The sequence below is a fragment of the Chiloscyllium plagiosum genome, chromosome 9, assembly GCF_004010195.1.
Source record: "Chiloscyllium plagiosum isolate BGI_BamShark_2017 chromosome 9, ASM401019v2, whole genome shotgun sequence".
NCBI lineage: Eukaryota > Metazoa > Chordata > Chondrichthyes > Orectolobiformes > Hemiscylliidae > Chiloscyllium > Chiloscyllium plagiosum.
This window is the reverse complement of record NC_057718.1, coordinates 11,133,399-11,148,018: the sequence shown is the minus strand read 5'-3', so window position 1 is coordinate 11,148,018 and position 14,620 is coordinate 11,133,399. Positions and strand designations below refer to the sequence as shown.

Here is a 14,620-nt window from a genome sequence, read left to right as displayed (position 1 = left end):
GACAGAGAGAGAGAGAGAGAGAGAGAGGGAGAGCGACCTATGAAGTTGGAACAAAGGGGTAATGATATCTTTTTGAAGCCAGTCACACTGATTTCTTTATGAATAGGAGGCCTTACCAACTGGAAACATACCATTATCAACCCATAGCATTTTAGTCAGACAGACCTTGTCAAGGAGGAGGATTTGACGTAAAGTCAATTGTTCCCTGTCTGCCTTTAATTAACAGGTAGGACTGATATTTACCATGGTCACTCCCTCCTCTTCAATGCCACATTCTTCTCAAAGAGGATTTCCTCCTCTGTTTGATTTCCTTAACATCTTTATCTTATCTTATCTTATCTTCTGGTCTAATGTGAAAAGTGCCTTTCAATCAATCAATGGCCAGCCCACCTCCCAAAATGCTTTGAAACAATGCTCCTACTCTCTGCATTTCAGTTTCCTCAGACAGTGCCGTGGTAATGCAGCTGGGCTGGTGAGCCACAGGCACAGGCCAATGCTGCTGGCACATGGGGTCAAATGCCACCACTTGAATTTAAACAATGAATCAAGCTGCAATTAGAATCATGATCTCAGTGATCGGTGCCCACTGCTGGAATTAAATTTAGTTAAGAAGAATCTGGATTATTATATTAGTAGATTAGAATCTGTACAGGAAAGAAACAGGCCCTTCGGCCCAACAAGACCACACCGACCCTCTGAAGAGTAACCCATCCAGACCCATTCCCCGACCTTTACTCCTGACTAATGCACTTAACCTACACAGCCCTGAACACTGGGCAATTTAGCATGACCAATTCACCTAAACTGTACATCTTTGGATTGTGGGAGGAAACCGGAGCACCTGGAGGAAACCCACGCAGACACGGGGAGAATGTGCAAACTCCACACAGACAGTTGCCCGAGGCTGGAATCAAACCCGGGTCCCTGGCGCTGTGAGGCAGCAGTGCTAACCACTGAGCCACCATGCCGTCCATTAACAGAAACAAGACAAGACCATTCAGCCCTTTAACATGATCATGGCTGATCTTTCTCCCCATACCCCTTGACACCCTTAAAATCAAAAAATTTACCAAGCTAACAGGTGGTGAAATTAGCTTCAATTGTAACATAAGACCACAACAAATAGGAACAAGAGTAGGCCATTCGACCCATTGAGCCTGAGTGAAGGAAGTCTGCTGTCCTTACCTGGTCTTGACAGACAGAAATGCGACTTGACTCTCATTGCCCTTTCAAAATGGCTGAGCAGGCCACTCAGTTCAAGGGAAGTAGGGGCCAGGAACACATCCCATAAAGGAATAATGATAAACAAAGTTAGTTTGGCATCTCCTTACACCACACTGAACGTGCTGCACTGTCAGAGGTGCCACCTTTCAGTTGCAGTGGTAAACCAGAGTCCCGACTACCCTCTTAGTCAGAGCTTGGTGATCCCATGGCATCAGGAGGTAAGATTGAGGCCACACGGAGAGAGTGAGGACTTGGAGATATTGGAGAGTCAGAGTCAGAGTCAAAAAGTGTGGCACTGGAAAAGCACAGCCAGTCAGGCAACAGAGGAGCAGGAGAGTTCGACCTTTCAAGCTTAAGCTCTTCATAAGGAAAACTGTTTTACCATCGCAACCAAAAAGTGGCACCTCCGACAGTTCAGCACGCTTTCGTCCTATACTTCTTGATACCTTTAAAGACCCCAAACTAACTTTGTTTATCATTATTCCTTTATGGGATGTGTCCCTGGCCCCTACTTCCCTTGAACGGAGTGGCCTGCACAGCCATTTTGAAAGGGCAATGAGAGTCAAGGCTCATTTCTGTGGGTCTGGAGTCATATGTAATTCAGACCAGGTAAGCACAGACTTCCTTCGCTCAGGCTCGAGGGGCCAAATGGCCTACTCCTGTTCCAATTTCTTTTGGTCTTATGTTACAATTGATGCTAGTTTCACCACCTGTTTAGCAAGGTAAGTTTTCAGATTTTAAAGGTTTCAAGGGGTCTAGGAAGAAAGTGAATATGGTGTTCGGATAGATCAGCCATGATCATATCCAAGGACCGAATGGTGTGGTCTAGAGAGGCCACTGTCAATCAGCTATTAAATGGGAGAGCAGCTGAAGAAGGCCGAATGGCTTATTTCTGTTCCTAACCTGTATATTCATATGTATTTTGAAGGGCAGTTATCCTCTTGGCTAATATTTATCACCTGACCAACGCCACCAATTCAGGCAATCAGAATTTTATTTTTGCTTATGGGATCTTGCTGTGCACAATCCGGCTGTTTCCCACTTTTACAACTGCCACTGCATCCCCTGGAAAGTGGCTGTAAAGTTCCTTGGGTTTTTTTTGGGGGGGGGGGGTGGGGAGAAAAGAGGGGAGAGGGAGGAAGTGCTGAAGGCGTTATACAAATGTAAGTCTGTCTTTTCAGCAGAAGGCAATCTCGAAATATGCAAAGGCTATTTGGCGTTTGGCAGCGGGCCCCAGGAACAAGTCGAGACGGCCCCTCGGGGGGTTGGAGGGAGGGAGGGGAGAGGATTCGAGAGGAATTCACATCTGCATTGTATGTGTCCTCAGCGGCAGTCCAGTCAGAGAGAGAGAGAGAGAGAGAGAATTTGTCACAAAACAGGGAGTTGGTCCCGGGAACAACCTGCCTAGTTTTCACACTTAGTTGACGAGTTGTTGATATTTTAAATACAGACAGACGACCTGTAGAAAGCCAGGCAGGGGTGTGTATCCCAGTTACAATGTGGATTGACGCTTAATGTGCACACAGATCATGGGGATCCAATTGGCCGTGAAAAATCCCAATTCATCAAGACTTTACTGTAAACTCTTGTGTATTTGAATGCATGTAACTCAAATATATTGCTATAACTTTTAAATATAATCATGTCCCCTGTAAATACAAAACCGTGACATTTTAACTCGAAGACGTGGAAAAATATTAACAGAGAAAATGTTTGTAAAATTCTGAAACATGACTAGTAAATATTGTAGTTGTAAATAATTCTTCCAGACACATTAAATGTGAATATGTTTGTAACTGTTTTTGGAATAATCCTTAAATGCGTAAATATTCCATACATGTAAATAAGTTTACATATCAGAGATCGCATTGTGGGAATTATATGCAAACTTTGGAAAACAACCTTTTTTAAAAAGAAGCAAATTCTTGTGACACAGTAGTAACTCCCTGCCTCTGAAGTGGGAGACAACTAGAAATTGCTGGAAAAGCTCAGCAGGTCTGGCAGCATCTGTGGAGAGAAATCAAGAGGCAACGTGTCGGGTCCAGTGACCCTTCCTCAGAACTGGGGTGGGAGACCGGGTTGTGGACCCGCCTAACTCCAGAGGTGTGTATTGAAGTCCCTGACAGATGACTACACGGGCTCAGTGGTTAGCACTGCTGCCTCACAGCTGCAGAGACCCAGGTTCGATTCCAGCCTGGGGCAACTGTCTGTGTGGAGTTTGCACATTCTCCCTGTGCTCCGGTTTCCTCCCACAATCCAAAGAAGAGCAGGTCAGGTGAATTGGCTCTGTGTTAGGTGCATTAGTCAGGGGTAAATGGGCCTGGGTGGGTTGCTCTTCGGAGGGTCTGTTTCCACGCTGTAGGGAACCTAATCTAATCTAAACAATAATGACTGTTAGGAACAGGGTACAACATATTCACATCAGGTTGGTGAAAGCTAAACCCTGCAGGAGTTGGAGCTGATTTAATTGTTTTCTAATAACTTCTCCGCATCATCTCATCCAAACCAATAACTTTTCATGATTTATTAAATTTACCTTCCCCTCAGGTGTAGGCTAAAAATCTTCACAAAACTGAGATCAAGGACAGGTGAGGTTGAGAAAAGTTGGGACAATGTTAACCTCGGAACGAGCAGCTGTCAGGTGCAGAGACTGGGCTTTTGTTGAGGACAATTCCTTACCAGTTGCTCTTTTAGACAGCTCAGGGTCGCTTCCAACTTCACCTCCTCAGTGATACACTGCCTAGTGGCCAGTGCTGCTGTCGGACTCTCCATCTCCAGTGCCCCCTTCACCAGCTCCCTCTGCTTCTCCTTCAGCAGCTTCAGTTCCTGCAGCCCGGCCAGCGCAGCCTGCAGCCTCTCCCCGGCCCGGCAGCGGTCAAAGGCGGCTGAAGGTGCAGGGACAGACCGGTACCTCCTGCTCAGCATCCTGCAGCCCCCTGAGAGGCACAACTGATCGGATTCACTGCCCAGAGAGAGAGACACACACAGACAGACAGAGAAAGGCTACTTCTCAACTCTCACACACACAGGGACTCACATTCAACAGTCACACTGCAACAGAGCGACAACTTTTTATCACTTCACCTCCAACGTGCTGGCTGACAATCTGAGTTCCAGCCCTCCTATCCAATACAAGCCCTCTGATCCCCACCCTAGCCTCGCCCCCAAAACCACACTGAAGCCTTTCATTGGCGACACTCGCTTTACCTTGTCATCGTCATCAGTTCCTCCCCAATTCACTTCAGAAATTCCACTGGTCTTTTGCATATGCATCCTATTTAACATAGAAACACACACACGTTTAACTTACATGACATACATATAACATATATATGCGACCTATTTAACATATATACACGCACACGTTTAACTTATATGGCATTATACATTTAAAATATATATGCATCCTATTTAACACATATATATATACACACACGTTTAAGTTATATGGAATCATTTTATTTATATATACATCCTGATTTTTATCCTATATATACACACACACACATTTATTATATATGGAATTATATATACAGTAATATGCACCCTATTTAGCATATACACATGTGTTTAACCTATATGGAATTATATGCATCCTATTTAACTTATTTGGAGATGTACATGAATTCTATTAAACATTAAGATAAAAATATATACCCCAATGAACTTATATGGAGAGATAAATAAAAACACATTTCATTTAACATATGGAGATATTATAGGCGTATATAGGTATATATATGAAGATTCTGTCAGTGTTTATTTGACAGTGAAGGATGAGAGAATGTATCCCCCAGTCTGGAGGGCATCTTTAACCACGTGGGAAGGGAAATTGTTTACACCTCTTCCCACCCTATCTCTTGCAAAAATGCCATCCCATATTCCCAATTCCTCCGCCTCCGCAGTATCTGCTCCCAGGAGGACCAGTTCTACCATAGAACACACCAGATTGCCTCCTTCTTTAGAGACCGCAATTTCCCTTCCCACGTGGTTAAAGATGCCCTCCAAACTGGGGGATACATTCTCTCATCCTTCACTGTCAAATAAACACTGACAGAATCTTCATATATATACCTATATACGCCTATAATATCTCCATATGTTAAATGAAATGTGTTTTTATTTATCTCTCCATATAAGTTCATTGGGGTATATATTTTTATCTTAATGTTTAATAGAATTCATGTACATCTCCAAATAAGTTAAATAGGATGCATATAATTCCATATAGGTTAAACACATGTGTATATGCTAAATAGGGTGCATATTACTGTATATATAATTCCATATATAATAAATGTGTGTGTGTGTATATATAGGATAAAAATCAGGATGTATATATAAATAAAATGATTCCATATAACTTAAACGTGTGTGTATATATATATGTGTTAAATAGGATGCATATATATTTTAAATGTATAATGCCATATAAGTTAAACGTGTGCGTGTATATATGTTAAATAGGTCGCATATATATGTTATATGTATGTCATGTAAGTTAAACGTGTGTGTGTTTCTATGTTAAATAGGATGCATATGCAAAAGACCAGTGGAATTTCTGAAGTGAATTGGGGAGGAACTGATGACGATGACTCCACCCTCTCCTCCCTGACCTATCACCTTCATCCCCTCCCCCACTCACCCATTGTACTCTATGCTACTTTCTCCCCACCCCCACCCTCCTCTAGCTTATCTCTCCATGCTTCAGGCTCACTGCCTTTATTCCTGATGAAGGGCTTTTGCCCGAAACGTCAATTTTGCTGCTCGTCGGATGCTGCCTGAATTGCTGTGCTCTTCCAGCACCACTAATCCAGAATCAGCGGAAGTTGGATCATGAATATATTCAAATCTGAGAGAAAGGTTATTTGATTGACAAGAAATTCGGTGGGCGGGGGAGGCGGTATCAGAGCAGGTGAGAGAGTTGAGACTATCGTCAGATCAGCTGTGATCTTATTGATTCACAGAGTTAGTTTCAATGCCCGAATGGCCTACTTCTGCTATCATTTCCCATGGTCACACTATATCAATTCTCCATGCACAAAATTTCGTGAGGGCTGTTTTCCCTGGAACGTTGAAGGCTGAGGAGTGACCTTATAGTGGTTTATACAATCATGAGGGGGCATGGATAGGGTAAATAGACAAAGTCTCTTCCCTGGGAATGAGCTGCCAGAGGAAGTGGTGGAGGCTGGTACAATTTCAACATTTAAGAGGCATTTGGATGGGTATATGAATAGGAAGGGTTTGGAGGGATATGGGCCTGGTGCTGGCAGATGGGACTAGTTTGGGTTGGGATATCTGGTTGGCATGGACGGGTTGGACTGAAGGGTCTGTTTCCATGTTGTACATCCCTATGACTCTAAAAGTGACAACAAAGCAAAATACTGCTGATGAAATCAAAACAGAAAGTGCTGGAGAAACTCAGCATGTCTGATAGCATCTGTGGAGAGAGAAACAGAGTTAATGTCTCCAGTCTGGGAACTCTCTATCAGGATGTTACTGAGCAAATACTGGCCTGGGTTATTCGTGTACCTCACACTGGAGAATCACAAGCCCCTTACCTTCGACCCTGTCTCCCACCTCTCTCAAATCTCTCAGCTGTCCTCCACGTCAACTATTCCTATAGAATTTCTTCTAAACATTGAGTTTTTTTGTGAGAATTAGGGGGATGTTTGCCAGGAATCAGAATCTGTAATGTAAATACAATAAAGAACTCTCCACCTTGGAAGTCTGAATCAAAAACAGAAAGTGCTAGAGAAACTCAGCAGCTCTGGCAGCATCTGTAGAGAGAAATCACAGTTAACATTTTGAGTCCGAAGAAAGTTCATTGGACCTGAAACATTAACTCTGTTTCTTCTCGCCACAGGTGCTGCCAGACCTGCTGGGTTTCTCCAGCAATTTCAGTTTGTGTTTCAATGTGGGCAGTGGCCTGGAAACCGAGTTTTAGAAAGAAGAACAACTTGCATTTACATAGCGCCGTTCCCAACTTCAAGAAGTCTTAAAGTGCCTCACAGCCAATGAATGCTTCTGAACAGCAGGCAGTGGAATGCGGCAGCCTGTTTGCACACAGCAAGATCCCACAAAAGTAATGCAACAGCCAGATTATCGGTTGATTGATAAATAGCAGTCAAGGTACTGTGGCGTATGTTTTTGTTTTCAGATGTAGTGCCTCGGGATTCCATCCACTCAGCTGAGAGGTTAGTTTGAAGTTTCACATGAGAGATTATTCTGCCACCAGTCTAGCATTCCTTCAGTGTAGTATTGGATTGTCAGCACTGATTCCACTCTCATATTTCTGATCAGGGGCTTGACCCCAAGACCTACCGATACAGCAAACTTTGTTTTAACCAGCAAGATGCCAGTCAATGCCAATCAATCAGTACTCTTGATAAACCCGCAAACAAACCATAATATCACAATGTCCAAGTATTTATACTGTAAATAAATGTGAAGTACACAACGCCCCTCCACCCCGCATTACTTTTCTATTATCTACCACATGTTTTTACATTTATTTTAGGAGATGTGTTGATGTTTCCACAAAGATTTTTTTGAGGGATGTTGATATACAGGACATTGGTTAGGTCACTGTTAGAATATTGCGTGCAATTTTGGTCTTCTTCCTATCGGAAAGATTAGATTAGATTCTCTACAGTGTGGAAACAGGCCCTTCGGCCCAACAAGTCCACACCGCCCCTCTGAAGAGAAACCCACCAAAACCCATTCCCCTACCCTACATTTACCCCTGGCGAACGCACCTAACACTGTGGGCAATTTAGCGTGGCCAATTCACCTGCCCTGCACATCTTTGGATTGTGGGAGGAAACCGGAGGAAACCCACACAGACAGGCAGGAATCGAACCCAGGACCCTGGCACTGTGAGGCAGCAGTGCTAACCACTGAGCCACCACGCAAAGATGTTGTGAAACTTGAAAGGGTTCAGACAAGATTTACAAGGATGTTGCCAGGGTTTGAGCTATAGGGAGAGGCTGAATAGGCTGGGGCTGTTTTCCCTGGAGCACCGGGAGACTGAGGGTGACCTTATAGAGGTTTATAAAATCATGAGGGGCATGGATAGGATAAATAGACAAAGTCTTTTCCCTGGTGTCAGGGAGTCCAGAACTAGAGGGCATAGGTTTAGGGTGAGAGGGGAAAGATATAAAAGAGACCTAAGAGACAACTTTTTCACACAGAGGGTGGTACATTTATGGAATGAGCTGCCAGAGGATGTGGTGGAAGCTGGTTCAACTGCAACATTTAAAAGGCATCTGGATGGGTATATGAATAGGAAGGGTTTGGAAGGATGTGGGCCGGGTGCTGGCAGGTGGGACTAGATTGGGTTGGGATATCTGATCAGCATGGACAAGTTGGGGGCCGAAGGGTCTTTTTCCATGCTGTACATGTCTATGACTCTATCTCAAAACTTTGCTTGGTCAGGGTTTACAGCGATTACACGTGCTCTCGATTATCCATGATATTTGATCAACTGGCACACTCCTGGTCCCATGGTTAATAAAACATTTGCTGGAGCTGCTACTGAGCTGCGGTTAAAAGATTTCAATAATATCCAAGCTGCAACATATTAACAGTTTCTGCACGGTGACTTGAGACACAGAAATGTACAAATTTGAAGCAGCAGTTGGCCAATTGGCCCTTTGTACCTGCTCTGCCACTCAATATAATTAAGTTAAAAAAATCACACAACACCAGGTTATAGTCCAACAGGTTTATTTGGAAACACTAGCTTTGAGAATGCTGCTCCTTCATCAGCTCCCAGGGGAGATGGTGGGATAATGATAGTGTCTCTGGACTAGGAATCCAGAAGGTCAGGATAATGTCCTGGGGTTGTAGGTTTGAATCCCACAGCACCTCATGGAACTTAAGTTCAGTTGATTGTTTTAAAGTTAACCTTAGCAATGTGAAACTACTGTCTTAACTTTGTTGTTTAAACACCCATCTGACTCATTAATGTCCCTTAGGGACGGAAATCTGCCATCCAGACTTGATCTGGCCACATGTGCCTCCAAACCCACAGCAATGTGGTTGACTCCTAAACTGTCCTTGGAAATGGCCAAACGAGGCACACAGTTCGAGGGACAACGAAGGTGCTTAGATTCCAGCCAGGATTCACTTAAAAAACAAATCATTCCATGTCTTCCAGTTTCAATTTCATTTTCCTGGGATTTTCTTGTCCCCTGCCTCAAGGCATGATCTCTTTATTTGCTTTCTAGTGTGAGGCTGAGACCAGTCGAAGGGTTGGGGGAGGGGTAGGGGTAGTGGTAGGGGGAGGGGCGCAGTTGCTAGGAATTTGATTGTCATCACAGCTCTCTGAATGGGTTTGGAGTCAAGTCGGGGCCTGTCCCCATGTGGTGGTCACCCACCGACAGGGATCGTCACACTGAGGTGAGGGTTGAAACCCCCTGTGCACCTTTGCCACCTCCATTTCTAAATACCCCAAAATGGCGGTTCACCCAGATAGACAGAGTTTGATCACAGGAGAGGCTTCATGAATTATCAACCCCGGTGATGTACGTCTAATGACCTCAGGGTACTGAGGCTACCTGTACTCTCCTTATTGCTCCCCTCCCTGTCATCAGCTCAGATGGGGCATAACATCTTGCATTTATATAGCATCTTGAACGTTGTAGACATTCCCAAGATGTAACACAGGATCATTATAAAACAAAAGGCTTGACATCAAAGGACGTAAGAACACACTGACCAATGGCTTGATTAAAGAAGTAAGATTTAAGAAATATCTTAAAGCAGGAGAGAGAGAGAGAGACAGACAGACATACAGAGAGAGACAGACAGACAGAGAGAGACAGTGATGGAGAGGAAGAGAGTTATTAGCAACATTTAAGAGGCATTTGGATGGGTATATGAATAGGAAGGGTTTAGAGGGATATGGGCCGGGTGCTGGCAGGTGGGACTAGATTGGGTTGGGATATCTGGTCGGCATGGACGGGTTGGACCGAAGGGTCTGTTTCCATGCTGTACATCTCTATGACTCTATGACTGCACCAGGAGCCATGGTTATAACTGGTTAAACTCCACATTGCTTTTCTACTCATTTGGAATTCCCTAAGCACAGGCTCTGCTCAGTCTCTGGTGTAGGCCCTGATAGCTGTCTGTTTGTGACAACTGAACAATACCAATCTGACTGAACAATCTGACTGACCTGATCTTGACCCTGTCTCGAAATGGCTCGGAGAAACGTTGAATCCTGATTTAGTGGAAAGGTCACATTAAACAGCCAAAGGAGGTCCAACTTTCTAGGACTTTTCAGGAGAGATGGAAGTCATTCAGCCTCTGTCACCTCTCTGATAAAGTAACCACCCGCTCCAATTTCCCAGCTCTTCCTTCATAGCCTTGCGACTTTCTCCAATTCAGGCATCTATCTCATTCCCTTTTGACAGTTACTGGGTCAAAATTGGACAGCACATTGGGAACATGCGTATGTAAATACAGAACAATCAGTAACAGAAGGAGGCCATTCAGCCCCTTGACTCTATTCCGCCATTCAGTAAGGTGGTGGCTAATCTGATTACTCCCCATTTCCACTCTCTCCGATAGCCTTTCACTTCCCGTCTAACTTAATGTCAAGAATCTCTCCGATTCTGTCAGGGTTTAAAGATTCTGCCTCTGTCACGTTTTGAGGTTGAGAGTTCCAAAAATCTCATAAGGCTGCATGAGAAAAAAAAGTCACCTTTGCCTTAAAAGGACAACTCTTTATTTTTAAACATAGGATCCTCGTTCTAGTTTGTCCAACAAGAACAAACATCCCATACCCTCCATATAGACATCGTCAAGTCGCCTTAGGATCGTGTATGTTTCAATAAAGTCACCTCTTATTCCTTTCACCTCCAATGGTTACAAGCCTGTAAGATGATTCCTCAGTAGGCAACCAGCATCTATTCCAGGTGTTAGTCTAGTAAGCTGGCCCAGCCAGTGATGCCCACAACAAAATAAAACAAGTTTGTGTCTGTATCACTCCTTATGGCAGTACATTCCACACAACAACTGATGTTAAAGAAAAACTTTTAGTTTCTTTTGTCATGTTGCTTATTATCTTGTACTGAACCTACTTGTGAGGAGAGGAATTTATAAGAATGAGAGGGGAATCTCATAGAAACCTATAAAATTCCAACAGAGTAAACGTAGGAAGGGTGTCCCTGGTGACCTGGGAGTCCAGAGCTGGGCTCACTATCTAAGAATACAGGGTGGACCATTTAGGACAGAGATGAGGAGAAATGTCTTCACCCAGATGGAGGAACACTCTGCCACAGAAAGCAGTTGAGGCCAAAACATTGAATGTTTTCAAGGAGGAGGTCGCTATAGGTCTTAGGGCTAAAGGGATGGAAAGATTTTGGGACAAAGTAGGAACAAGGTACTGAGTCGGATAATCATTAATGCTCATATTCAATAGCAGAGCCAGCTCGAGGGGCTGAATGGCCTACTGTTGTTCCTTTCTTCTATGAGACAGGGACCTTTGTATTACCAAAATTAGCTGCCTTAATACAAATGAGATTAAAATTTCAGTCTCTCCCCAATACATAAGGAATCATTCCGTAAGAGTCCATCTCAATCTCTGATTTGGCCCTCCAATACCACAGCATCACTCCCATACAGCTCAGTCCTGATCCTAAAGTAAACATGATAATATACTGCCACCTGGTGGCCTTTTAGCAAGTTTTTTTCTTTACCCCAGTCTCAAAGCACCACTTTAACATTTAATTTACTTTTCTTCTCAACTAATTGCTCCTATCTGTCATCTCCTGAATTTATACAGCAGCCGTGTTATTGTAAACTGTCCCAAGGTGCTTGGGAAGATATTAAGTGGTTGCCTATTCCACCACAGGTTACCTATGACGGTACCGTACGCTACAGTTGTGACTGTAGAATGACCGGGATAGGAGAATGTGATTAATTTGCCTTCTAATTGAAAGTCTTTGGGATTCAATTGCATCATTACCCCAGGTAAACGTAACTAAATTCAGCATTTGTATACTCAGTGATTTGAGATCTTGCATAAATCATAATTTTCATATCCTGAAGGAAAGTCATACTGGACTTGAGATATCAACTCTGTTTCTCCCTCCACAGATGTTGCTGGACCTGCTGAGTTTCTCCAGTACTTTCTGTTTTTGTTTCAGATTTCCAGCAACTGTAGTATTTTGCTTTTATCTCCTATTCTCTCTCTCTCTCTCTCTCTCTCTCAAGTCCAGGAAAACATAACATTCTAGTTGACCCAATTAGTACTTTTTAATTAAACAAGTCAACACAGAATGATTTACATTGATAATAACACCTTTCACAACATCCACACATCCTAAAGTGTTTTACAATCAGGGACTTTGGAAGTTGTAATGTAGAGAATGGGGCAGTGAATATGTGCACAACAATCTTCCACAAATCAAGGGCATATGGTTTAATTTGTTGCTTATCAAGCATATGGTTTAATTTGATTTCTCTGCTTAGTATTGTATTAACGGGAGGGGGTGGTGGTTAGCTAGCTCAGACAACTGGCTTGCAGGACAAAGGGATGCTAGCAGCATGGGTTCAATTCCTACACCAGCTGAGCTTACCATGAAAGACTCCTCTTCCCAATCTTTCCCCTTATCAGGTGACTATCAGGTTAATACACCATCAAACATCCCTCCCGAATGAGAGAGCAGTATGCTAACTTTAACATTGCATTAGCAATATCTTAATTGAAGAGACAAGTGGGGGGCACGATGCAAAATTGAATCTTCAATCTATTGTGTCACCAGTTCAATGAAACATTGTAACGGTGAAAGTGGCTAGGATACAGACCCTCTCTGCTCAGACTTCTGGACTCGGGTCTTCCAGCTCAGAATAAGGACACTGCCACTGAGGGTCAGCTAGCTCAGTCGGCTGGAAGCTGGTTTACCATACACCAAGAGCACAGTGCGGCACGGTGGCAGAGTGTCTCACCGCGCCAGAGACCTGGGTTCAATTCCCGCCTCAGTTGACTGTCCGTGTGGAGTTTGCACATTCTCCCCGTGTCTGCGTGGGTTTCCTCCGGGTGCTCTGGTTTCCTCCCACAGTCCAAACATGTGCAGGTTAGGTGAATTGGCCATGCTAAATTGCCCGTAGTGTTAGGTGAAAGGGTAAATGTAGGGGAATGGGTCTGGGTGGGTTGCACTTCGACGGGTCAGTGTGGTCTTGTTGGGCCAAAGGGCCTGTTTCCACACTGTAAGTAATCTAATCTAAGAGCATGAGTTCAATTCCCACTCCAATGGAGGTTATTATGAAAAAAACTGTCCTTCTCAAACTCTCCCTTACAAAGGGCAGCACAGTGGCTCAGTGGTTAGCACAGTGGTCACCAGGGAACTGGATTTGATTCTACCCTCGAACGACTGTGTGGAGTTTGCACATTTCTCCCAGTGTCTGTGTGGGTTTCCACTGGGTGCTCCGGTTTCCTCACACAGTCCAAAGATGTGAAAATTGGCTGAATTGGCCATGCTAAATTGCCCACAGTGTCCAGGGATGTGCAGGCCAGATGGACTCTCCATGGAAAATGGAAGCTTACAGGAATGGGGAGGGCATGAACCTGGGCAGCATGCTGCTCGGAGGGTCAGTGTGGAATCAATGGGCCAAATTGCCTGTTTCCACACTTTAGGCATTCTATGATGCAGAATGATGCGCCAGCACCACTCTTATGAGACAGCAACCCTATAGCCTGGTAGAACTACGACGACTCCACTTTTTTAAAGGATTACACCCACAGCCCTGAATGACCTTCATATATTGTAAACAGCGGAAATAATAGTTACAGTTCCCTTTGTTTTGTGGATAATTTGCTAAATTACTTTTGACTGCTAACAGAGACAACTTTCCTGATTGGCAATTGAAAGGGGCAAGCTCTATTTTTTTTCCCCCACACTACCACCTAAGTGCGGTTGTGCTTATTTTCGCCCCCTGTTTATTTTTTTTATCAGTTTTTAGATTTTTTTTCTTTTTTTCTTTAATTTAACCCCCACGCTACCACCTAAGTGCGGTAGTGCTTATTTTTTCCCCAGCACCCATGGTGTGTGTGTGCAGGTGTGAGACACAGTGGAAGACACAAAGTGCACCAATCTTTATTCAAATTCCACCACCAGGAAGACAGGAAAACACCGGGGTGGCCAGTGACAAACACTGTCCTTCACATCAAAGGACAGTGCTGTGTGATCAAACAGTGGAGGGTAGGGACTAAATCAAAATAGAGTTGGAGGGGGAAATAGTGCACTCCACTCCCTGCGGCGCCCACCTCTCCCTGAAGGGGGCAATCTCTATTTGGTTACCTGGACTAGGTCTTACAGCTGTTTCTGTTTAAAGATTGCTACACTAATCCCAATCTTTATATAAGTGGTCGGCTATCAATTGGAAT

General features: G+C 43.9%; 1 protein-coding gene across 1 annotated transcript in view; it reads right to left on the bottom strand.

Annotated features, from left to right (window-relative positions):
• Window positions 1–4,329, bottom strand: part of LOC122553205 (dapper homolog 2-like) — a 26,331-nt gene extending 22,002 nt beyond the window's left edge. Inside the window, exon 1 of the mRNA XM_043696802.1 lies at window positions 3,904–4,329. Coding sequence (XP_043552737.1) covers window positions 3,904–4,149 — 246 coding nt within the window. The 5' untranslated portion in view covers window positions 4,150–4,329. The remainder of the gene's footprint in view (window positions 1–3,903) is intronic.
• Between the last annotated feature and the right edge of the window lie 10,291 nt (window positions 4,330–14,620).